The 27,456-nt window shown below is 40.2% G+C and overlaps 1 protein-coding gene across 7 annotated transcripts in view; it reads right to left on the bottom strand.

Annotated features, from left to right (window-relative positions):
• adgrb2 (adhesion G protein-coupled receptor B2) overlaps positions 1–27,456 on the bottom strand; it is an 805,995-nt gene that overhangs the window by 639,043 nt on the left and 139,496 nt on the right. The window contains exon 2 of one of the 7 annotated variants that reach the window (XM_087976931.1): positions 14,408–14,510. The exons of the other annotated variants lie outside the window; for them this stretch is intronic. Within the exon in view, the coding sequence (XP_087833057.1) occupies positions 14,408–14,510 (103 nt within the window). The remainder of the gene's footprint in view (positions 1–14,407; positions 14,511–27,456) is intronic. 7 annotated transcript variants of the gene reach the window in all.

The following is a 27,456-nucleotide window of genomic DNA, read 5'->3' as shown; positions in this document are numbered from 1 at the left end:
GACCTTTGGGCAACCTGTCTACTGTGGGATTCATGAGACAGTTAAAATCTCCCTCTATAATGATGTGCCGGGGGTCAAGACTTATCAGTTTAGAAAAAGCATCTACAAAAAATTTAGGGGGATGATCTGGAGGGCAATAAACATTTAAAACACCATATTTTTCCCCATTCATCAAGGCTTTAGGAATTATAAACCTCCCATGTGTGTCTTTAACACACTCTAACAACTTATTTGGGAGATTCTTCCTAACCAATATAACCCCTATTTCTGATAGTTAATGATAAAAAATAAACTCGGTCAAAGCCAGTCTGCTGTAATTTCAGATGCTCCTTGTCATCCAAGTATGTCTCCTGTAACAAAGCAATATCTCGCTTCTCTTTTCTAAGACTCAAGAGTACCTTTTTCCTCTTAATTGGTGAGTGACTTCCCTTGATATTGCAGGTACACCATTTAATCAAGTCATTAGCCATAACCTTCTGCAATAACATTTAAATTCCAGAGAGGAGAAACCTGAACCACAAATCGCTGAGCCTTAGTGTCACATGATCCACCAAATATAAAAACTCCATAAACTATGTTAAAAATCACACAACACCAGGTTATAGTCCAACATATTTATTTGGGAGCACTAGCTTTCAGAGCGCTGCTCCTTCATCAGGTGATTGTAGAGAATAAGATTGTAAGACACAGAATTTATAGCAAAAGTTGACAGTGTGATGTAACTGAAATTATATATTGAAAAAGACCCAGATTGTTTGTTAAGTCCAGGACATTCAACCTTGGACCTTCCGGTTACCAACCTCCAAGGCGGACTTCAGGACAGGCAACAACAAAAAGTGGCCGAGCAGAGATCGATAGCCAAGTCATGGGGATGGCCTCAACCAGGACCTTGGGTTCATGTCATACTACAGGTGACCCCATTGCACTCACTACACACACACACAGATGGACACACACACACACACACACACACACTCAGACCCTCTCTCATACGCTCACACTTACATTTCTACACACACCCTCTCTCAGACTTAAACCCCTTTACACTCACATACACACACCTTTCACAGGCACTCATACCCCCCCACACACACACACCCACACCCACATGCACACATACGTTTGTGGGGTGAATTTGTACTTGCAGAATTACATTTTACTTTGCTCAAAAACTGCATGAATCCATGTAAGATTTTGTAAATCCGTTTTTTAGATTAGAATCAGTCTGACCATTATGGCACAGACAACCTCATAGGGAGGTAACACGTTCAATACCTTATTTGGGCCGACATGACACCAATTGTTAAAGTGCACTTGAGAATGTAACTTTTAAAAAATGTTTTGTGATTTACATATGAAAGAACTGAAACCAACATGGTCATTCTAAAAGACAAGAAACTTAACAAATAATCCAGGTATTTTTCTATATATAATTTCAGTTACATCACACTGTAAACTTTTGCTATAAATTCTGATTCTTACAATCTTATTCTCCACAATCACCTGATGAAGGAGCAGTGCTCCGAAAGCTAGTGCTTCTAAATAAATCTGTTGGACTATAATCTGGTGTTGTGATTTTTAACTTTGTACACCCCAGTCCAACACCGGCGTCTCCAAATCATACAAAAACTAAAACCACTGCATTTAACAAATCTACAAAACTATTAAAAATTAAAAACGAAAACCAAAAAACAAACCAACATATAAAGTGCCAACAGTGCCGAGTAGGGGAACTCACCCCCTGCCAAGAGGCAGCAACCAACCACCCCAAACAGCTCAGAAGTAGGCATCTAACTATCCCAGCCACCTTCACCAGCTAGAGACGCACTGCAAACACAAGCAGAAAAGAGTAAACACACCATTGAATACCAATATGAATAAAAAAAACCTTTTTAAAAAAAGGAATAAATACCCCACCCATCCTTCGGTATATCCTAACCTAGAAATTGAAAATGTACATCTCAACTGCCGCCAAACATAGTTTAAATCAAATTATTATCAAGAGACAAAAATAGAAAAATAAAGCTCCACTGGACTTCCTCCGTTTCTTTTACAAAACGATAAAGACATACCCAAACAACACTATTTTTACATACTAAAATTGTTTTAATTAGGTTAATTTGTCCACAAAGTCTCTTGCCTTCTCTGATGTGTCAGAGAGATGTATGGATTCATCTAAGGTGAACTGAAGCACTGCCAAATACCTCAGGGAGTACTGAATCCCAAATTCCCACAGTCTTCTTTTGACACCGTCATAAGATTTTCGTTTCTGGATCACTGCCACTGAGAAGTCCTGAAAGAACATGATCTTAGAGCCCTCGTAAATTAGGACCTTCAGATCTACCCCATGAACTCTGGAAGCATCCATGACTCTCTCCTTATCCTGGTAATGATAGAACTGCACCAGAAGAGGAAGAGGATGTTAACCCAGATCCGATCTCTACGCTGCGACCTAGTGAGCCCTCTCTATCTTCAATCCTCTCATGCCAGCCTCCAAGTCAACAAATGTTGGCAGCCAATCCTCAACAAATTCCGCAGGCTGTTAACCTTCCTTACTCTCAGGCAGACCGATGATCCGAATGTTTTTTCTCCTGCCCCTGTTCTCAAGATTATCCACTTGGTTGCGCAAATTATATACCTGTGTCTCCAGGGCTTGGATCCTATCCTTGGATGTACTGGCATCAGCTCCCACCACTGTGACCCTATGCTCCACCTCATCTGTCCTCTTCTCCAGATCTCCCAGTTACTGGTCATGCTTCTGCAGCATGAGAGTGATTGGAGCCAGCTTCTCCACAATTTGTTTCCCCAGCATCTCGCGAGCTTGTTCACAAGGGCCTGGAAAGTAGTCGACTCCGAGCACCCTGCAGACTGGACCACAGGCCTGGCTTCGGATACTCCTCTTCAGTTTTTCGGCATTTCAGAATGGCTGGAAATGCAGGTAAGTTAACTTTTAGAAGTTTCTTGGGACTCCACGATCTTTCATGAGTCCCAAGATATCGCGATGGTCTGGGTTGGGCAGGTTGAAGGTTCGTCCCGCTAGTGCTGCGATGCAGAGCTCTGTAGTGCGATCTTCTTAGATTGCACCATCTTGGATCCCCCGTGATGCAGTTTTCTAGCTGTGGAATCGGGTCTATCACCACCTATTGGTAGGTGTCGGTCTCGGTTAGTCGTGTGTTCACATTTTCAATATACTGTGTTCTGTTCAGGGTGACAGTCATGCCCCCTTTGTACACAGGTAGGATTGTAATATTTCTATCTTTTCTAACTCCTTCCAGACATTTCCTTTCAAGTGTGTTGAGGGTGTTCCCTTCGTTCCTTCTGCTTAGTGATGGTGCTACCGTCTATCTGGTGGCGTGCACAACCAACTCCACAATTACGAACGAGGAATTTTGTGCCAAAACGTTGTGTACACTCACGTGATCGACCATGAATGGACAACTACGCTAGAACGAGGCATCAGCATTAAACAATTGCACAGACCCGGACAAAAACGAGTGGCCCTACAAGAAAAACCAACCAAGCTCACACACAGTAATGACACAGATAGACCCAAGACCTGGATAAAGAACATTCACCGACACTGAAAAAGCCAAGCTAGCATGAGGGATGAACGACAACCACATGGACGCGGGCAAAAAGGACTACCTAGCAGCACTGGAATCCACGCTAAAAGACCAACAGCTTCTTTTCTTGTTCATTGTTTAATTCATCATGCTATAAGTATCTTGTTGAATAGTGTGTTGAAATCCAGAACTGGCTGCAAAGTGGTCCAGGACTAGACATAATGGAGAATAATTTGTATAGGACTCAGACAACAGCATTAGTAGTGGTGATTTGTGATTTATTTTAAAATCAATCTATCATGAGAAACAATCAACAATAATGAGATAAGACTATCAGTTAAACATAAATAGAACTTATTCATATGATTTATTCAGGAAGGTGGTTGGAATTAGTGTTTATCTGTTAATGTGATCAGTTCTGGGTACAGCACATGTTTCACAATCAGTTATGAGATCTTCTATTTGGTTTGAGATCCCTAGTGGCATCGCAAATGACGAGTTCTGCATTTGAAATGATCAGTCTGTCATTGAATGCCAGTTACCTGCAATACTTAAAATGTTGCCAACATTTTAAGTAACTCTTCACAGTCCAGTCACTATTTTTTCTAATGTGACAACTATTAACATAATATCGATGGATAGTGATATATTCTGGCTCAGTTGTTTTACTCCTCTCTGATTGATCTGTGTTGTGTTGCTGGCTACTGTAGCTTGAGTATATAAATTACACTTATCAGCAAAGTTTCATGAACTATTGGAAGGATGCCTACAGTTGCTTTGGAAAAGGCCTCTACTGTTTTTTGCAGCATCCCTACTAAGTATTTGGTACCATAGGTAAACCTCATAAGGCAAAGATGAAATCACTGCATAGATGCAGGCATCTTTACTAACTATTGCTCATCCAAGGAGACAAATGGTTTCAGATTGGTGTCTGTTAGATCTTTGAGGCCAAATACGTAACCTAAAAATCTCTCTCAGCCTCCATGTAATTAATTGCCTTTTCATCACTAACTTTGTAACATGCTTTATTGTCAGATAATGCTCCAGAAGTGCAATATACAGGCTTTCTGATTGTATTTCTCTGGTTGTTCCTGCAGGAGAACTGTGTCTATGCCCATGGCTGAAGCAGCAATAGCAATAATAGCTAGGAATGAACTGTAGTGATCAAGGACATCTGTATCAAAACCTTCTTGAGTAGTGTCTCATCACTATCCTTGTGACTTTTTAGTAACTGTTTCAAGGGTTCAGCCATGCCTGACAAATGTGGCAAGAACTTTGCCAGCAGATTTTCCATACCTAAAAATGCAAATTTTTAACCAGAAGAATACAAGTGGAGGTTTGTACCAATTTGTTCTCCTTCTTGTCGGAGAAAATTACTGCAGATGCTGGAATCTGTACTGAACACAGAAAATGCTGGAGATCACAGCAAGTCAGCTCTGATGAAGAGTCATCTAGACTGAAACATTAGCTTGCTGATTCTCCATGGGTGCTGCCTGATCTGCTGTGATTTCCAGCGATTTTGTTTTTAGCGTCCTTCTTTTTGGTTGGTTAACCATCTTTCACAACCACATAAATGATTTGCATTAGTTCTGTTTCTTCCTAAACTCATTCACACCTGTTCTGACTGAAAAACAGCATTGAAGCATTTTTATACATTTAAAATGTTTAGGTTGTCCAACATTCATTTCAGCTTCAAAATTATTACTTTTACTCAAAGCTTCTTCTGCCTTCAATTTTTAGATTCTCAAATCTCAAAGTACATTGCTACTTTGGGGTTTATTTTAAAGAATGAACCTATATTTTAAGTATTTTTGCAGCATATAACTGCAAAGTTTAACAAAGAAAACAAATGTTTGTTTGTTAAATATAATCATTTAAGCTTTCTTTCAGCTTTCCAATCCAGAATTTTGCCATGTACGTAAATATTTTCACTCCACCTTTATGGGATTGAACTTATTTCTCAAAACCAATCGAGCCCTCTTTTTCTCCCCCCACCCCGAGTCACAAATCAGACTCCTCTCGCTTCCAGCTTTAGTGAGACTCTTTCTGGTCATCACAAGCTTTTTCATACTTGATTCTTCCCTTGGTCCTAGCTGCTGGCTGATACAGTTCTTCCAGTCTAGACTGACTGAGTCAACATAAAATCAGAAATTGCAGGAAAAGTTCAGCATGTTTGGCAGCATCTGTGGAGAGAAATCAGTGTCAGTGTTTTGGGTTCCAGAACTGAGGAGGTGTCAATGGACACAAAACGTAAACTCTGATTTCTCTCCATAGACACTGCCAGATCTGCTGAGTTTTTCAGCAATTTTTGTTTTTGTTTCAGATTTCCAGCATCTGCAGTTGTTTCGGTTTTTAGTTAGACTGACTGAGTGTTGGTTTAGCTGCTCCTGCAACAGCTGACTGAGTTTACTTAAAAGCTAGTGATTTCTTAAAGATGCGCTCAAATTTGAAGTGAAGCATTTTCTCTTTTCTCTCCAGATTCTTTCAGCGTTATCTCCTAGTATATATAAGGCGAGACCGAAATCAGACAACATACTGAAGTGTTCCAGTTCAGTAGGAGAGAACATATATAGCAAGGGATAACTGCACAATACAATAAGTCTTCAATTTAACTTGTTCATTTTAATGTGCTTGCTTGAATTTGTTGTGAACAGAAATATATTCTTGAGTAGCTGTACAGGTCTGTTTTTTAAAGTTGTTTTGTGCCAGGACTGGAATAGGGCATGTGACAATTTTGGAGCAAACTATCCCAATCCTCTCATCGTTAGCCTCCACTATGCCCTGATTCTCCCTCTCAATTTTGGCCCTCCAGCTCGTGGGTTCTGTGGCTTCTAGATCTTTCCCATCATTGCTAACCTTATGGTCTATGGCTCCCTGAACACCCCTTTCTGCTGTCGACCCTCTGGTTTATGATGTAGGTTGAAGTTTGCCCTCCTGACTCACACAGCTCTTGTTCAGAACTCTCAGAAAAGAAAAGGAACAAAATTGAGAGTCTGAGAGCAAGATAGTTGCCAAAGGATTGGCAAAAGAGAGGGTTGGAGGAGGTGAGCCCACAGCATCGACACTGAGGGGGAGATTTAGGGAAAGCAGAGCGGGTGAACCTGGAGGATGGAGGACGTCCCGAGACGGAGGGCTAGGCAGTGGCAAAAGCCATTCCAGAACTTTGGTGACCAGCAGAGCAAAATGTGTAGTGAGAAGGTGGTTAAGGAAATAGGATCACTAGCAGAAAAATATATTGCATTAAAAAAGTAAGCTGAAAATGGGTTCATTGACCAATACAGAAATTTAGCTCTATATATAAATTTATTTATAATGGCAAAGTAATGGCTCCTGAGAATCAACTCAAAGTAATTAGCAGGTCTGGTTTCCAGCAGTCCCCTTCAACACTCAGCATGAGTCAGAGACCAGAGAAGGGTTTGGAATTAGTAGCATGTGTAGAAAACTTGAGATGGAGTCAGAAGATGATATCTTCAGTCTTACCAACGATCAGCTAGAGAGGAAACTGTGGCATCTCCAGAGCAAGATATCAAGCAAGCTATGTGACAAAATACATGCAATGGAAAGAGGTGCTGGAGAGGTAAAAGTAGATGACCTTGCATTGGGAAAGTGACCCAATGGAGAAATGTTAACATTGAAGAGCACAGATGTTTAGGTGTGGGTGGAAAGTAAAAGTGGATGAAAATGTGATTGTATCTGGGAGTATTCTCCAACATGCTGACTGTCTGTTGCTGCAGACGCCTACTGCCTCTGGAATGGCGTGTTAGCAATTTGAATGTGCAAATCATGCATTATAGAGAAATTTGAACTAGTATATAGATATGATGATGCATCTACAGTCTCCACTGACTTCCTTAATTTAGTCAATGAAGATCAGTGGGAAAGTAAGAGTATGAGAGTGAGGGAGTGCAAGAGCATGAGCGTTTGTGTGCACAAGCAATTGTGTATCTATGTGTGTGTGTGAGAGAGAGAGTGTTTGTGTGCATGTTTGAGCGTTTGTGTTGATTTGTGCATGCTTAAGTATCTGTGTATAGCAAAACTGGCTATATAACAGACTGCACTGGAAAGTAGTGTGTCAGTGGTCAGCAAAGAAAAGGAGCTGCATATTAATCAAGTTCAGAGGACACTCACTCAGGTGAAAAACATGAGCAGGCATAGCCTCTGAATTTCTGACCTTATGAAAATGTAGAGATTCTGGAATATGTCACCTCAAGGGTTGGTAGACATATGCAGCCTCCCAGAACAAGTCATTTTGAACAGATAGCCTAGACATTACCACTGAGTGTGAAAATAGCCTCAGTCAGAAGTTTTTTTTTCCCCTTCAAGCCCATTGTAGGATACATCTCCAGCCTCCTCCTGCTGGCTGTATGTAAATTCAAAATGCAGGTCACTCATCAAATGTTTGCCAGGACTGATAATTATGCAAAATCAGTCTGTAAAGATGCTGGTCAAAATAAGTGAGCATTAAGTGTCTTTGGCTGACTTCTTCCAGAAACAGGGCACCATCAAGCACATGCCTAGAAATCCATACATCTATAGACCAACCAGAAAAATTAGCAGCTCACAAAATATTCCACTCATTGATGTTCAGTTGGTACATATTGCTGCTTGTGCAACCACAGAAAAAAATAATGCAAAAAAGAATATCAGGAAGCTTCCATGATGTTTCCATCCTGCAGCAGTCCAAGCTCTGCAACCTTCTTTGAAACTGCAAGCAAACTAAACATGTGGCTGTTAGGAGACAAAGAATATATCCTTCAAGGTCGGCTGATGAAGGCCAGGAGCAACACAAAACATAAAGCTTAAGATTAGTATAATAAAAGCTATACAATAACCAGATGTGTCATTGAACAAGCAATCTATATGCTCAAGATGTGCTTCAGGTGTCGAGACAGATGTGAAGGTACTCTTCTGTATGAGGAATTCCATAATAACAGCAATGAGCTCAGCTCTGCATAACATCATGCAATATAATTGACTGCAACAGCAGGGAAATAAGATGTTCGGCACACTATCTGAAGATAAATCCAAAGAGGAAAAAGGATGATGATGGTATGGAGGAATAGCTAGTAGAAGATAGCAGCCACTGAACAGCTTCAATGGCATACACTGTTGCTCAAGATTCCAGGAATTTCTTTATAACTTATATTTTAGACCAATGACCTTCATTTGCTGAAATGTCTTTAATCAAAACTGATAACTCTTTAGGGTGTAGGTTTGCTCGCTGAGCAGTAGGTTTGATATCCAGATGTTTCATTTCCTGGCTAGGTAACATCATCAGTGGCGACCTCCAAGTGAAGCGAAGCTGTTGTCTCCTGCTTTCTATTTATACGTTTGTCCTGGATAGGGTTCCTGGGGTTTGTGGTGATGTCATTTCCTGTTCATTTTCTGAGGGGTTGACAGATGGTATCTAGATCTATGTTTGTTTATGGCATTGTGGCTGGAGTGCCAGGCCTCTAGGAATTCTCTGGCATGTCTTTGCTTAGCCTGTCCCAGGATAGATGTGTTGTCCCAGTGGAATTGGTGTTTTTTTTCATCCGTGTGTAGGGCTACGAGGGAGAGAGGGTCGTGTCATTTTGTGGCTAGCTGGTGTTCGTGTATCCTGGTGGCTAACTTTCTTCCTGTTTGTCCGACGTAGTGTTTGTGGCAGTCCTTGCATGGAATTTTGTAGATGACGTTGGTTTTGTCCATGGGTTGCACTGGGTCTTTTAAGTTTGTTAGTTTTTGTTCGAGAGTGTTGGTGGGTTTGTGTGCTACTAGGATTCCGAGAGGTCTTAGTAGTCTGGCTGTCATTTCTGAAACTTCTTTGATGTATGGTAAGGTGGTTCGGGTTTCTGGCTGTGTTTTGTCTGCTTGTTGTGGTTTGTTCTTGAGGAATCTGCGGACTGTATTTTTTGAGAATCCGTTCTTGAATACGTTGTATAGGTGGTTCTCGTCTGTTTTCCGAAGTTCGTCTATGCTGCAGTGTGTGGTGGCTCCTTGGAATAGTGTTCTGATACAGCTTCGTTTGTGTGTGTTGGGATGGTTGCTGGTGTAATTAAGTATTTGGTCAGTGTTTGTCGGTTTTCTGTACACGCAGGTTTGTAGTTCTCCGTTGTCCTTTCTTTCGACTGTGACGTCCAGGAATGCGAGTTTGTTGTCAGTTTCTTGGTGAACTTTATGCCTGTGAGGGTGTTGTTGATGATGTTAAATGTCTCTTCTATCTTGTTTTGTTTTGTGATGACAAAGGTGTCATCTACGTAGCGGACCCAGATTTTTGGTTTGATGGTTGGTAGGGCTGTTTGTTCTAGTCTTTGAATTACAGCTTCTGCTATGAATCCTGATAGCAGAGATCCCAAGATTGTGCTGTTGGTTTGTTTGTAGATTATGTTGTTGAAGATGAAGTGGGTGGTGAGGCACAGGTCCATTAGCTTCATGATATTTTCATTGGTAATGTGATTGATGGTGGTTGGGGTGTGTGGGATGGTCTCTTCTAAAAGTGTGGTAAGTTCAAAGTTTGTGAGAAGATTTGTAGCTCGGGTGCTCGTTGCTGTGGTTCTGTTCGCCGAGCTGGAAGTTTTTGTTGCAAACGTTTCGTCCCCTGTCTAGGTGACATCCTCAGTGCTTGGGAGCCTCCTGTGAAGCACTTCTGTGGTGTTTCCTCCGGCATTTATAGTGGCCTGTCCCTGCCGCTTCCGGTTGTCAGTTTCAGCTGTCTGCTGTAGTGGCCGGTATATTGGGTCCAGGTCTATGTGTTTGTTGATGGAGTTTGTGGATGAGTGCCAAGCTTCTAGGAATTCCCTGGCTGTTCTTTGTTTCGCTTGACCTATAATGGTAGTGTTGTCCCAGTCAAATTCATGTTGCTTGTCGTCTGCGTGTGTGGCTACTAGGGATAGCTGGTCATGTCGTTTCATGGCTAGTTGATATTTGTGGATGCGGATCATTAGCTGTCTTCCTGTTTGTCCTATATAGTGTTTTGTGCAATCCTTGCATGGGATTTTGTACACTACGTTAGTTTTGCTCATGCTGGGTATCAGGTCCTTCGTTTTGGTGAGTTGTTGTCTGAGAGTGGCTGTTGGTTTGTGTTCTGTTATAAGTCCTAGTGGTCGCAGTAGTCTGAATGTCATTTCAGAGATGCTCTTGACGTATGGTAGTGTGGCTAGTTCTTTGGGTTGCGGCATGTCCTCGTTCTGTTGTCTCTCAGATGCCCAAGGGAAAGACAACAGAACGAGGACATGCCGCAACCCAAAGGACTAGCCACACTACCATACATCAAGAACATCTCTGAAATGACAGCCAGACTACTGCGACCACTAGGACTTATAACAGCACACAAACCAACAGCCACTCTCAGACAACAACTCACCAGAACGAAGGACCTGATACCCAGCATGAGCAAAACTAATGTAGTGTACAAAATCCCATGCAAGGACTGCACAAAACACTATATAGGACAAACAGGAAGACAGCTAACAATCCGCATACATGAACATCATCTAGCCACGAAACGACACGACCAGCTATCCTTAGTAGCCACACACGCAGACGACAAGCAACATGAATTTGACTGGGACAACACTACCATTATAGGGCAAGCGAAACAAAGAACAGCCAGGGAATTCCTAGAAGCTTGGCACTCATCCACAAACTCCAACAACAAACACATAGACTTGGACCCAATATACCGGCCACGACAGCGGACAGCTGAAACTGACAACCGGAAGCGGCAGGGACAGGCCACTATAAATGCCGGAGGAAACACCACAGAAGTGCTTCACAGGAGGCTCCCAAGCACTGAGGATGTCACCTAGACAGGGGACGAAACGTTTGCAACAAAAACTTCCAGCTCGGCGAACAGAACCACAGCAGTGTGGTAAGTGTTTCCTTACTTGATAACTCTTTCTTGAGTCTACACAGATGCTACCAGATCTGCTAAGCATTTCCAGCATTTTCTGTTTTTATTCCAGATTTTCAGTATCTCCAGTACTTCGCTTTAGTATCTTGTCATTGTTATGAAGTTCAGCTAATTATTGTTATATTTTCAGACATCAACATTGCCAGCATGCAACTTGTGTAGATTTACCCACCAGAACCATCTGGGATGACTTTGATAGATTACCTATAATAAATCCTTTTTCTTGGTATTAGTCTACATTACTGATAGTAAATGGAAAGGATGCACACACAAAGTCTTCACAGAAGATTTAGTTTTGATAGACAGAATACCTTTATTACAGAGTACTTAATAGCTAATATATTACAGCTGAGATACTTGACAGTCTTCGATAGGACCTCATTTATACTTGAATAAGCATATATTACTGCTACTAAAAGAATTCTGGGACAGAACTTAGAGGTATGAACAATTTGAATGCACATTCCTGAATAGTGCTTCCCTCCTCCAGGAACAAGTCTTTATGTCCTGATGGACAGAACTCATTTTGTATTGTCAACCAACTCTCTCAGATACCAAATGCCTTACATGATCGGTTTTACTACAGGACCAACATAACAATCACATCCAGAGTCCATTCTACTGCCCACCTCCTTTGGAACAGAAACATGCTATTTGGCAAAAGTTGTCTATGCCAGGGTTCTCACTTGATATGAACATCTTCCCATTCAAACCTTTGTATGCTCCTCCTCTTAACCCATTCCTTTGGTTATTCCTCCCAGAACTTCTTGTAGATCAGCAATTGCTGTATCCAAGGCTTCTAAGGATCTCATGTCTTAAATTTTGTTTATTTTGAGAAAGTAATACAAATGTGACTGGCTTGTTTTTCAGATGTTTAGTATGCATGAGGTGAGAGAGGGGAGAAATTAAATACAAAGTCTAAGCAATTTTATGAAAATTTAGCAAACGTTGTTCCTTTGAGTATTTAATTCATGAAAGCCTGCAAATGACTGAACAAAAGCAGGGATAAGCTAGACCCACAATTCTTCATCCTACTGATAGCCATCCTTTTTACTTGCCACTATGGTGGGTCCAAAGTACACAAAATTGTGTTGAACTATTTCTTCTAGAAGTTTTAGAAAGAAAGTCACACTAAACCAATAGTGACTATTCTATTCCGCCCACATGAATCGCTCTAATATGACAGAGTATGATTTCTATTCTTTTTTTTCAGTTATCTTTAAAATTCTGCATAACCATAACCTGGATATAATGCACTGTCATTCCAGTTCTTGTGATGTAAAAGACACAAATTCCTTTAACACAGAACATCCAATGGAAGGTATCTTGGTTAACATCCCCTCCTCATTCCTCAGCTTTTCCACGATAAATGTTGGACCTTTACTTGATTATTTACTGTGTTTTTCTAAACTTTCTCTGAATGTCAAAACTCAGACGAAAATAGCATAAATCTTGGTGCTCAGCTTGGCAAGTTTTGTTTTCATTTTTTGCTTATATAATGCAAAATATCTCTGACAATTCATCCATAGTTTTTAAAATTACACTCCATGCTAATATTCTACGAGCGTTGAATGCATAAAAGTCAAGGTTACTTGATATTAAATGCAAGAGAGCTTACCATGTAGCCAGTTAGCCCATGATAAGCACAACTCACTACTTTGGTAAAGAAGTTGAAACTTGTGCTACAAATACATGGCAAAGATGGTTGGTGCTTACATGTCCTGCTAGCACTCATACAAACATAAGAACTAGGAGCAGGAATATGCAATTTAACCCCTAGAGCCTGCTCTGTCATTTGATATCATCACGGTTGATCTCATCTCAGCCTCAACTCAACTTTGCTGCCTGCTCTGTATAATCATCATCTCACACTGCCAATGAAAAATCTGTCCATCTCCTCCTTAAATGTACTCAATGTACCAGTATCCATCACACCCTGGGGTAATGAATTCCACAGATTCATGACCCTTTGAGAAAAGTAATTTCTCTTCATCTCTTCTTTAAATCTGCTAGCCCTTATTCCAAAACTTTCGTTTGGAAGGCATTTTGATTGCTGGAACTTGACCAAATATGCAATCCTATAAACTTGCTAGTTGACTGGGAATAAACAAACTGCTCCAAGAAAAGTTGCATTTACTTAAAGGTACATTACATTCTACTGTTCACTTGAACAAGATTTTGAAACACATCTGAAGCCTCTCTGTGAAGGGAGACAGTTTATCTCAACTCCATCAATGTTCTTCAGCAAATACCTGAGTTCATCAGTATTATCTGCCTCTTCCCCATTTGGGCATCTTACAGAATTCACCAAGATAACGTCAATGCTTGAATGTTGCCACACGGGATTTCTGTTCTGTCAGAAAGAACGAGAAGCTGCTCCAGAAGACAGGGGTAGAAGAGCAAGTCGTGCTACTCATCTGTTCTGGTTACAAGGTGTTATTTCTCCTATGTACCACTTCCACTAGGATTTCCAGTCCTCTAATCAAGAGCCTCTGCACTCCCTAACTTAGTCCCCTAAGTCATGAAGAAACATACCATAGTATCTTAGTCAATACACTTCATACCTTCAATGGGACTGCATGTAGACTATATGCTGTCAACTGACCCACAAAAACTGCATCCAATTATTGTCACTTTAGACCTTGCAAGCACATTTAAATGCTAATATGATAATTAAAAATAGCTGCTAAATCTACTTTCAAATGTATTTATTATTCATCTTTTGGCTAAAATACTTATACATATTTCACAATGTAAACATTTTTAAGTCTTCAAAATATTGCTCCTTTGAAAGAATTTGTCCATAAAACAGTTGTTCTAAGACATGTTTACACCATATTAGTGATTCATATAACAACATTCTCTGTACCTAGAAACATAGTCTGTTTTCAGCTTATAATGTTAGAAGAGCCACAAGAGGGAGGTTTACAACTGTCAGACACTTGCTTCTTACCTGAAAAATAGGTGCCCACCAATTGAAAATGAGGGAAGCAGATTAGCTGTTCCATTAAGCCCCAAGAGCCACCAGCCTGTAAATGGGTGAGCAGCACAACTGCCTGGAATAGACAGAAAGCTGCATAAATATACAAATTGGGCTCATACCTATTCTACAATGTTGATTGCAGTTCATAAGTATAAATGGGCAAGAGTATGAACTACCAGTATAGCAATCCACCTGACTGTACTAGCCTAATTAGCATTCATTATGGATGGAGGCCATTCATAACAGACTTAGAGAAATTCACAAATTATTTTAATTGATCTCGAAGCATCTCATTTTAGTTTTATCCTATCAATTTTTTAATAATTCATCCATAGGATGAGGATGTCACTAACTATGCAAGCAATTTATTGGGCATCCCGAATTACTCCGGAGGAAGAGGTGATATGCTGCCTTTTAGAACTGCTGCAGCCTTTGAGGTGTAAGGACACCCACAGTACCCATCAGTGTACCAGGATTTTGACACAGCAGCAATGACATAACAGAAATAAAGTTCCAAGTAAGGATGATGTGCTACTTGCCAAAGGGAACTTGCAAATGAAAATGCTTCCATACCTCTATGATTTCCATCATTCTAGATGTTATAGATGACGAAGGAGTTTATGAGAGTTACTGAAGTGCATCTTGTAAATGATAAATATTGCTGCTGCTATGCATGGTAGGCGAAGGGAGTGAATGAGGATAATGTGCCAATCAAAATGGAGTGCCAAACATTTTGGCTTCTTTAAATTTAAAAAATAAATGACAGGAGATGTTAAAGAGAACATAGGCCATTTAGAAAATGAATTTGGGGAGATAATTATGGGGAACAAGGAAATGGCAGAGGAGTTAAGCAGATATTTACATCAGTCTTTACAATGGAAGATATTTTGAACATCCCATTAATACTATAGAATTCAGGGTGGGGATTAAATAACAATATCACTAGAGAAGTAGTATTAAAAAAACTAATGGGACAAAGATAAATAAGTCCTCTGGTTTTGATGACTTGTACAGTAGGATCCTAAAAGAGGCAGTGACAGAGATCGTGGATGCATTGGTGGCAATCTTCCAAAAATTCCAGGATTCTGCAGAACTACCAGTTGATTGGAAGACTGCCAATGTGACCATCCTATTCAAAAAGGGAGGAAGGCAAAAAGAGATAAATATATGACTATGACTCTCTATATCAATTAGCCTAACACCTATTGTTGGAAAAATGTTGGAATCAATTATTAAGGAAGTAATAGCAGAACATTTGGAAAATCATAAACTAATCACAGAGTCAACTGGGCTTCATGAAAGGAAAATCATGTCTGATTAATTTATTAGAGATTTTCAAGGAAATCTCAACCAGAGAGGATATGGGGGATCAGTAAGTGTGATGTATTTGGACTTCCAGAAGACATTCAACCAGGTACCTCATAAAAGGTTATTTCACACAGTAAGAACCCACAGTGTTGGAGCTAGGTTATTGGCATTGATAGGGAATCAGCTAATGGATAGCAAACAGCAAATGGGAATAAAGGACACTTTTTTAAGATGACAACCTGTAATCAGTGGGGTTCCACGGGGATCAGTGCTGGGACCATAAATGTTTACAAGATCTATGAATGACTTGGAGAAATAATGTAAATGCATTGTAGCCAAATGTATAGATGACATAAAAGTAGGTGGAAAGGAAAGGTGTGAGAGGGATACAAACAATTTACAGAAGAATACCGATAGGTTAAGTATTAAGTGATAGTCATAAATCATACAATACAGAAACAGACCCTTCATTTCAACTCATCCATGCTAATCAGATTTCCTAAACTGAATTCACCCGTACCTACACCTCTGGATCTTTCTGGACAGTTGTCAAACAGAAACCGGGGGCTACTTGTACATAATTCCTTGAAACTGGGTCACAAGAAGACACAGTGGCAAAAAAGGTGTTTGGCTTGCTTGCCTACACTGATCAGAGCATTAAGCATAGGAGTTGGGATGTCATGTTGCACATGTACAAGACACTGGTGAGACCACAAGTAGGTAAAAAGTCGGCAATTGGAGCATAATGTCAGAAAATATGAAGTTGTTCATTTCGGAAGGCAGAATTTTAAAAAAAGTATAATTTACATGGAGAAAAATTGCAGAAAGCTGCTAAACAAAATGACCTGGGTGTATTTATGCATGAAACAAAACGTTAGCACACAGATGCAGCAGGTAAACAGGAAGGCTAATGGAATGTTGTGGTTCTGTTCGCCGAGCTGGGAATTTGTGTTGCAGACATTTCGGCCCCTGTCTAGGTGACATCCTCAGTGCTTGGGAGCCTCCTGTGAAGTGCTTCTGTGATGTTCCCTCCGACATTTATAGTGGTTTTCTCTCTGCCGCTTCCGGTTGTCAGTTCCAGCTGTCCACTGCAATGGACAGGCTAATGGAATGTTGGTCCTTATTTCAAGGAGGTTGGAATGTAAGAGTAGGGAAGTCTTATTGCAATTGTATTCATGCTGGTGAAACCACACCTGGAATACTGTGAGTAGTTTTGGTCCCCTTATTTAAAAAAAGATGTAATTTAATTGGAAGCATTTTAGGGATGGCTCACTAGGCTGATCCCAGCATTGAGGGATTGTCTTGTTAACAAAAGTTAAAGTGGTTTGGACACTGAAGTTTATAAGAATGAGAGGTGATCCCATGGAGACATACATGATTCTTAAGAGGCTTGATAGGGTAAATGCCGAGAGGATACTCCCCATCATGATACAGTCTAGGACAAGAGGACATAGTCTCAGAATAAAGGGACACCAATTTATGACTGAAGTGAGGAAGAATTTCTTCTCTCAGAGGATTATGAATGGTTTTGGAACTTCTTGCCACAAAGGGGTGTCCTTGAGTATATTTAGGGCTCAGGTAGATAGATCCTTGATCAGTAGAAGAGTCGAGGGTGACGGAAAAAGGGCAAAAAAGTGGATAAGAGGCATGTCACATCAGCCAAGATCCTATTGAATGGCAGAGAAGGCTCAAGGGATCAAATATCATACTCGCACTATTTCTTGTGTCTTACGGTCAAGATTTTGGCTGTTATTGGAGCTGCAACAATCAAAGCCACTATAGACTATGCTATCACCCTCCTAACTTGTAACTTGTAGATATTAGAGAGGTATTGGGGAGTCAAGAAGGGAGCCACATGCTTTAGAATTCCAACATTGTGCATGCTTTTGTAGTCACAGTATTTATACAGCTAGTCAATGGTAACCGTCAGAAAGTTGACAATGAGGATTCAGCAATGGTAACATCATCGAACATCAAACAGCAATGTTATATATTGCATTGTCAAAAATAGTCACTGCCTGGCACATATGGTGCAGAGGCCAAAATGATCATGAAATTGGCACTTGCCAATTGTTAGCCAAAATCTAGCTGTTGTCCCTACATTGCTACATGTTCACATGGTCAGCTTCAGGATTTAAGGAGTCACCAATGTTCAGCGACCATCCCCACTTCTGACCTGAAGCAGCTGGAGATGGCTGGAGCTTGAGAAACTCCTACAGTGATATCCTGGGGCTGGGATGATTGCACTTGAACCAGCTGAATGTTTTCCATTACATTTCCTGTAATTCATCCTGATGACAAATCTGAAATAATTGTCACCCTCAATTCACCTCTGCAATTCAGCTCTTTGTCCATGTTTGGCCCAAGACTACCCGAGCTCAGGAGCCAATATATTACAACAAAGAAAAGAGGTAGGACCATCAAATTCTGTGGATGTTGGATATGAAGGGATATACAGCATTAGAGTAACAGAAAAAGGGAGGCTTATGGCAAATTCCAAGGAATTAATAAAGAATAGAAGGGCATAGAATGTGCAAGAAGAAATTTGAAGATGAGATTCAGGAGTTAACAGGAAACATTAACTGATACTAGCAGGTAAGACAAAGGAACATCTTTGGCTGTTTTACAGGTACATTGCAGGACAACAAAGTAAAGTTTAGGGCCCTTTAAGGACCACACAGTAATTTGTGCATTGATCCAGAGGACGTAGGGAGAGTTCTAAGTGAAACTTTGGTGGCGTACACTAGTGAAAGGGACAGTACGGGCATAGAAACCAAAGAGAAGATCTGTGATACAATTAAATAAATTAGCATTGACAGAAAAGAGGTCCACCAGGCTTAAAAGTTGATAAATCTCCAAGGCTGGATGAGGTGTATCCCAGCTTGTTGACTGAGTCAAGGAAGGAAATAGCAAGGACGCATGCAATAATTTTCAATTCCTCTGTGGCCACAGGAGAGGTGCTGGAGGACCGGATGACTGCCAATGTGTACCATTATTCAAGAACGGAGCAAAGGATAAACCAGGAAACTACAGGTCAGTCAGTTTACCTTCAGTGGTGGGGTAACTATTTGAAGCAATTCTGAGGTACAAATTAAATCTGCATTTGGAATGGCAGAGTTTAACCAAGAACAGTCAGCATGCTTTTCAGGGGTGATCATGTCTGACCAACTTGATTGATTATTTCAAAGAAGTGATAGGTGTGTAGACAACGGCAATGCTTTTGATGTGGTATAAAAGGTTGAATCATTTCATTGATACAATCAATAACTTGCATTTGTTGAAAGCTGTTGCAATGTAATAAGACACTCCAATTCACAACAATATTATCCAACAAAATTTGACATCAAGTAATGCAGACTGACATGAGGACAGATGGCTAGGTCAAAAAGGTAGGTCTTAAGGAGTACCTTAAGGAGAACAAGGAAGTACTGAAGACAAGCTTTTCAGGGAGAGAATTTGAGATTAGGATCTCAGCAGCTGAATGCACAGCTACAAATGGTGAAACAATTAAAATCTGAGATCTGTTGGCCTGCAGGAAGTTACAGAGTTATGAATGCTGACTAGGAAAAATTAAGTCTGGAAGTAACAAAGATGTGGGTAATGACTTAATCACAGAAAAACTGAAATGGGTGAAGTTGGACAAAGTTACAGATATGGTCCTCATGATGACTGCGATGTGATCTTCACTCATTTTAAGATCAAGTATGACACCAAAATCTCAATAAATCATATTCAGCCTGTTGCTCGGGAAAGAAATAGTATTAGTGGTTAGGAATGCAAGTTGTGGTTGGAACCAAAAAGGTCTGGGAGATGGTGGAATCTAATAAATAACATATGGAAGACTGGGGTTGACAAGTTAGGAGTCCTTCTTTGCCTCTGAAAGACATTTATCAGTAGTGAAGAGTTGAATTTTCCACATGGGAATATCACTAAGTAAGCACTGTTATCATTCTAAAAGAACCCAATAAAGGAGCGGCTAGGGGAGAAATCTCCTTCACCAGTGCTCTTTGTCCCAACGAGGCAGATATGCAACAGTATTGGCCATCCCTGCCCATAATGGTACTGTTGCCCTCATTAACATCACACCACCAACATCCTTCAAAAGAGCCTACCTGGCCTTGGTACCCAAGCCTCAACTACTGACTGAGGGAGAGTATACCCACCTTCAAGGTGAAGTTACAGCAATGGCTACTAATCTGGTGACAACGATCTTTCTGTGATTGACCAGAAGCATGTCAGGGAAGTAGCCATCGTTCGTTGGGATAGCAACACTCTACCAGCCAATTTATAATAGGATATAGCACCAGTTCCCACTTCCTGCAAAAATGGGGTCATCCCCAATTTCAGGTCTGTCCACCGACAAAATTTCTAGCCAGTGTGTTGGTCTTTTTAATAATTATTTTGAGAAAATTCTGCTGATAGAGCAACGATTTGTGAATAAACAATCTGTGAAATAAGAAGAGATTAGAGGCTGAGAGGAACTGTGTATGTATTTTTACCCTTTCATGTTTTAAGATATGATTTTTACCACTTTCAACTGGCTGGAACTGTTGCACAATTAACTGAGATAAATCCCCAAGGTGGAGGTTTAAGAATGAAATAAATCACCCTTTCATGGTTGGGGGAAAGGTGGTGCAAGTGAGTGGGGTTGTGGGTGAAACAATCTATACCATCCAAACCCTTCAAAGCATAATACATTCTCAGGAAAACATTAACAAATGCTTAGTCCTGGACATTGAATATATTTGTGGATTGACATCCCTAATGTCAAAGATTGAATTCAGACAGGAAAATCTCATTTGAAGTGTCTTTGTACTGGATGATCACATTTCACTTTATACATTAATAATCTGGATAAAGGAACTGAGGGCATTCTGGCTAAGTTTGCAGATGATACGATGATAGGTGGAAGGGCAGGTAGTATTATGAAGACGGGAAGGCTGCAGAAAGATTTAGACAGTTTAGGAAAGTAGGCAAAGAAGTGGCAGATAAAACACAATGTGGGAAACTGTGAGGTCATGCATTTTGGTACGAGTAATAGAGGCATGGACAATTTTATAAATGGGAAGAAACGTCAGAAATCTGAAGTGCAAAGGGACTTGGGAGTCGTAGTCGAGGTTTCTCTTAAAGTAAACTTGCAGGTTGCGTCGATAGTTAGGAAGGCAAATACAATATTGTCATTCATCTACTTCTGAGGCTTTAGAAGGTTCTGGTCAGACCATATTTAGAGTATTGTGAGCAATTTTGGGCCCCCCTCAGGAAAGCAATAGTCGTCCTGAAGCAGGTCCAGAGGAAGTTCATGAGAATGATTCCAGTAATGAAAAGCTTAATGTACGAGGAATGTTTGAGGACTCTGGGACTATACTTGATGGAGTTTAGAAGGATGAGGGAAGATCTGATTGAAACTTTCAGAATACTGAATGGCCTGAACAAAGTGGACATTGGGAAGATGTTTCCACTAGCCAGAGAGATGAGGACTCAAGGGCACAGCCTTACAGTAAAGAGAATATATTTTCGAATGAGATAGGAGTGGTGAATCTGTGAAATTCATTGCCACAGAAAAGCTATGGAGGCCAGGTTATTGAGTATATTTAAAACACAGATAAATAAGTTCTTGATTGCCAAAGGGATCAAAGATTATAGGGAGAAAGTAGGAAATTAAGTTGAAAAATCTACAAGCCATGATTGAATGGCAAAGCAGACTCGATGGCAAATCAAGTGGCCTAATTTCTGCTCCTATGTCTTATGGTCTTATATTCGAAGGAAGGAATCATCAACAATTAAGGTATTCTGTAAACACTCTCAACTAAACCAATGTTTGCAATTGCTGATCCATTGCACATTTGAAATCCCAAATGTCATCTATTGAAGAAAATATATGATTCAGACCAGCAAGGAAGATACAGTCAGGGCTGATAGTAACATGCAGTTTTCACTTAGTTATGTTGGATTTGCTAGAAAATGGTCCATGGGATTGTGTTATGCCCTTATGCCAATGTCAATGCCATCTGCAGCATCACAATAGTGTAAGACAATATGACAATGAAAGTAACAAGTGGCAGCTACTTCCACCAGATTTATGTCTTCAAAAGACTTTTCTCAAGTTTGCTCATGCTTCAGTAGCCCTCCAGGATCCACCTGACCAATTATCATTAACTTCATTTGCAAACATCAAAATTTCAACACGGAACAGAAGAGCTTTGATTTGTTATACCTGACTAAACAGGAGCTTGAATTGATAATATCGAGCTGCATTTTGCTACAATGTATCAACTCCTGTTAGGGGGCCATCTAGTGTTCAGTTAACAATATCCACATGAACTACTGCTACAATCAAACATGATTGAGTTCTATGAAATGCAGCAACTGCCCAAGTCAACAAAAACATACAGAAGTAAAGGGTTCTGGTATAACAACTGGCATGGAGATCTTGAAAGCACATTCCTGAAAGCAGGAAATTATTTTCCTTAGTCAAGGTACAGCCTTCTTTATTTTTTTTTATTGATGGCACAATTGGTAATACACCAAGTAGTAGAGATGGAGGCATAAAAAAATACAAAAAAAAAGGATTAAATGAATTGGAAAACTGTGGAAAGAGGATTTCATCACAGTTAAAGAGAAAGTCATCCACTTTTACACAAAGGAAGGTTAGATGTGGGTAGTACTTAAATGGTAAAAAGCTTGAAATAATGAAAGCCAGAGATTTAGAGGTAAATTTACACAGATCAACAAAAATAAAAATGCAATAGCTAGAGTTAATCTCGAAACAGACCATTAAATTTATATTACAATCTGCTTAAGGTGTAGTAACTTTTATTTTTCTTAAAATAAACAAAGTGAGAGACTTGTATTTCTATATTGTATGAGTGAAGGTGGGAGTGACTTAGAGCTCAAAAGTGAAACTAAGAGTGGTGTTGGTGTGACTGGAAATGTGTTTATATGCATTTAAATTGTGTTTCAAGACAAGGTTTGAGGGAATAGCTCAGCGCTTTAGAAAACAAAGAGTATAGAGAGGGAAAAAAAGGACTGTTGTCTAAGACCAGACAGTGCCATGTCAAAAGAGATACGAAGGAATTTTTTTTTTGACAGAGACACAGGGTCATACAGAAGGTCTGCTACAATCCATACAAAGTAGGTTTCTGTAAGGACTCAATAGTTAGTGCTCCTGCCTCACAGCGCTATGTTCAATTGCAGCCTCAGGCAACTGATTGTGTGGAGTTTGCACATTCTCCCAGTGTCTGCATGGGTTTCCTCTGGGTGCTCTGGTTTCCTCCCACAATCCACAGATGTGCAGGTCAAGTGGATTGGCTATGCTAAATTGCCTATGGTGTGCAAGGATGTGCAGCTTAGGTAGATTAGTCATGGGAAATGCAGGGTTACAGGTAATTGGGTAGGGAGATACACCTGGGTGGGATACTCTTCAAGAGGGTCAGTGTACACACCAATGGGCCAAATGGCTTGCTTCCACACTGTAGGAATTCTATTATTATAGTGTGCACAGAAAAGGTACCAGTAGCTTTTTTTTTCCAAAACGGTCAGGAGAATAGAAGCCCTAAGTGGTTCCAGAACAAGAGAAGTTTAAAGAATCCATTTAACTAATAAATCAGCTGTATCAGTAATTTGTTTAATGAAGACAAATTAACTAAAGCAGTAGAATCGAGTAAATGTATAGGTTTGTTAGAAATTTAACAAATACAGCTGTGCTTACTGAGCAAGGAACTTAAAGGTTGGAAACAAGATGACTTTTGAGTATCTACAAGCTTTTTGTTGATTATAAAAGATAAAAATTCAGGTTAAGTTCTGATATTTGTAATAAGACCATTTCCACTAGTTCTTGTATAATATAAAATAATGTGTTGTACTTTTGAGTTCAAATTTGATGTTCCTTTGTTAACTGTAAATGGCCAGCTTCTTGTGAATATGTGCAGTGACAGGCCACCAGAATAACCAAACTTAGTCTATCAGGACAGGTTTCACTCTGTGATCTGACTTCTCCAATGTACCGTCAGCCGGGATCATGACAATTAGAACAATAATAAAATTACAGTACATGTTCAACTTATTTTTCATACCCATAATTAGCATGTTTGAAATCATATGGCGAACAACTAGAACCGCTATAAAGCATCATTGGAAAAGAAGCCAATCTCACTAAATACCAGTCTGCTGTGGAAAGGAGTAGTAAAATCAGACTGTGTTAGTCGATCTTGTGGATGCAAAGGTGGCTAAATTAAGGACTAATCAGAGTACAATGAAGCAGATGTGTCTTAACTATATGATTCTTGGATGGGTGATCTCAGAATCATAAGGATCTTGTGCAGGGGTACATCATCAAACATTCTGGAAGATCATCATGAAAGGAAGACTGAGTTTGGAACTCAGAGAAGCATGTGACCCAAAAGAATGAACCTAGCTAATTCACCTTGCATAATGATATCTAAGTCCAAACCATGAGTCTTGAGATTTACTGTGATAAGTGACAAGCAAGAATAATGAGCTAAATGCAAAGTTATCAAGAATTAATTTAACGCCTGTATATTTTAAGTACTAACAAGTACCAAGTTGTGCTAAACTTAAGTATGAGTGTTTGTTTGCCAAGTCAGTTGACATTCTTTGGAGGTAAGGGGGTCAACATTTTGGCATCATTGGGTGGCAAGGTTGTCTGGATGTGCTGAACAAAGCCACATATATAGAGTAAGCAGGCAAGGGAAAACTCGAGAAATCAGACTTGAAGAATGTTAAGCATATCTTCTATGCATTGACACAGAGGGACCTAACTAAATTTAGTGAGGAGAGACTATTGTGGAGGGTTTAAAGAGGTTGTAACAATACATCTCCCTGCTGCAAATTGGAACCACCAGACCACAGTCCCAGTCACCTTCTGACTAAATTTAAAATAGTAGCTGCAAATATTGAAAACTGAGTGCCCAGACTGGGAGAAGGTACACCGGGAGTACTTAAATCATAGATGGCCCAAGTGAGTCAAATAAACTGATAAAGTATTCAAGGATCTGGGACCAATTGGACAAATGTATTGTGAGAAGGCTAGAAAAGAACAGGTGAAATGCACTTCTGAACTCAATAAAGCCAAGGCAATACGAAGGAATTTAGAGAGAAGGAAAAAGAAAATGCAAGATTAAAACATGAGCTCGAAGTTGCTAAAGAGTAAGTAACTAAGTTCATAGACAAATATCAGATGAGGAACAAAATAAATGAATCTGTTGCACATTAATCAATTTCAAGCACAGTTTGAACAGGCCCGTCAGGAATATGAAAAGACTATCACGAGTGTGAACATAGAACACAGAACATTATGGCACAGTACAGGCCCTTCGGTCCCTGATGTTGTGCCGATTTGTGACACCAATCTGAAGCCTATCTAACCTACATTATTCTATTATCATTCATACGTTTATCCAAAGACCATTTAAATGCTCTTAAAGTTGGCGAGTCTACTTCTGTTGCAGGCAAAGCGTTCCACGCCCTTACTACTCTCTGAGTGAAGAATACAACTCTGATGTCTGTCCTGTATCTATCACCCCACAATTTAAAGCTATCCCCTCATGCTAGCCATTACCATCAGAGGAAAAAGGCTCTCACTGTCCACCCTATCTAACCTTCTGATCATCCTGTATGTCTCTATTAAGTAAACTCTCAACCATCTTCTCCCTAACAAAAACTGCCTCAAGTCCCTCAGCCTTTCCTCATAAGACCTGCCCTCCATACCAGGTAACATCCTGATAAATCTCCTCTGCACCCTTTCCAATATTTACACATCTTTCCTATAATTCGGCGACCAGAACTGTGCGCAAGATTCCAAGTGCAGCCACACCAGAGTTTTGCACAGCTGCAACATGGCCTCCTGGCTCTGAAACCCAATCCCTCTACCAATAAAAGCTAACACACCGTACGCCTTCTTAACAAACCTATCAACCTGCATGGCAACTTTCAGGGATGCACATGGACACACGAGATCTCTCTGCTCCTCCACACTACCAATAATCTTAACATTAGCCCAGTGCTCTGTTGTTCCTGTTACCCCTTTCAAAGTGAATGACCCCACACTTTTCCACATTAAACTCTGCTTTCCACCTCTCAGCCCCACTCTGCAGCTTATCTGCGTCCCTTTGTAATCTGCAACATCCTTCCACACTGTTCACAACTCCACCAACCTTAGGGTCATCCGCAAATTTACTAACCCATCCTTCTACGCCCTCATCCAGATCATTTATAAAAATGACAAACAGCAGTGGTCCCAAGACAGCTCCTTGCGGTACACCATTAGTAACTGAACTTCAGGATGAACATTTCCCATCAACCACCACCCTTTGTCTTCTTTCAGCTAGCCAATTTCTGATCCAAAGCACTAAATAACCCTCAGTCCCATGCCTCTGTATTTTCTGCAATGACCTACCATGGAGAACTTTATCAAATGCTTTACTGAAATCCACATACACCACATCAACCCACTTTACCCTCATCCACCTGTTTGGTCACCTTCTCAAAGAATTCAATAAGGTTTATGAAGCACAACCTACCCTTCTCAAAATATGTTGACTATCTCTAATCAACTTATTCCTTTCTGGATGATTATAAATTCTATCTCTTATAGTACTTTCCAAAACCTTGCCCATTAGTCTACAATTACCAGGGTTGTCTCTATTCCCCTTCTTGAACAAGGGGACATTTGCTATCTTCCAATCTTCTGGCACTATTCCTGAACACAATGACAACATAAATACTCAAAGCCAAAGGCTGTGCAATTTCCTCCCTAGCTTCCCAGAGACTCCTAGGATAAATCCCATTCGGCCCAGGGGACTTATCTATTTTCACACTTCCCAGCAATTAAGAAATTGCAGCAGTAACAAAGAAATATGCTTATTTACAAGCAGCAGTAAAGAGTCTCCACAATGTAGGCAAAGAAGATGGATATAAAATCACTGATCACACATAGCACAAGCATGAAATAGACAAATTTAAATTGCAGCTATCAACCTGGAATTGTATGATATGCACATTCGGAACTATACAAACAGACAACAATAAGGTGAGTGGGGTGGTGATGATTTCGATAGCAGAGATTTGGATGGAGGCAAATCGGGGACCCCCACCCCCAGAATGAGATTTGAGTGCTTTTGGCACCTCCAGAATCTGCCCCTCTGAAACCAGTCACCATGGAGCGAAGGAATCCCATGGCATAGGCAGGGCAAGGACCAGTAATATATAGCACACCATTCAAGGTGACACAGTTATTCAAGATATGCAAAAAATACCCCAATCTTCAAAACCTCGGTGATGCCCATGATCTCTTTGAATACACGTTAATAAAGGGTTTTGGCTGTGCTCAATGACAAAGAGAAGAACCTTCTGTTAATGAGTCTAAGTCTTCGCTATTCATTCAGCTCCACCTGATCCTCAGAATACTGGGGAGGGAATGTATGAGAGATGAGAGATGCTATATTGACTGTGGTAATAAGTAACAAATAGAACTCAGTGGATGGTATGAACAAGCATGGGCAAGAACAAGTGGAGCACCCAATGGTCTTCGCTAGTTGCTTATGGATACAGTTCAACAGCATGTACAGGCCAAATTAGATTGACATATCTTACAGGCATCTAACACTACTCAATCAACTAAGACTTTAATCTTACAATTGACTGACAGTAATAAATGAGCGTGAGGCTTTTGATCCAAATGATCACACACATAT

The sequence above is a fragment of the Chiloscyllium plagiosum genome, unplaced genomic scaffold (assembly GCF_037043375.1).
Source record: "Chiloscyllium plagiosum isolate Xiang-an unplaced genomic scaffold, Cpla_swu_hap1 HiC_scaffold_30, whole genome shotgun sequence".
NCBI lineage: Eukaryota > Metazoa > Chordata > Chondrichthyes > Orectolobiformes > Hemiscylliidae > Chiloscyllium > Chiloscyllium plagiosum.
This window is presented reverse-complemented; position numbering and strand designations above follow the sequence as displayed.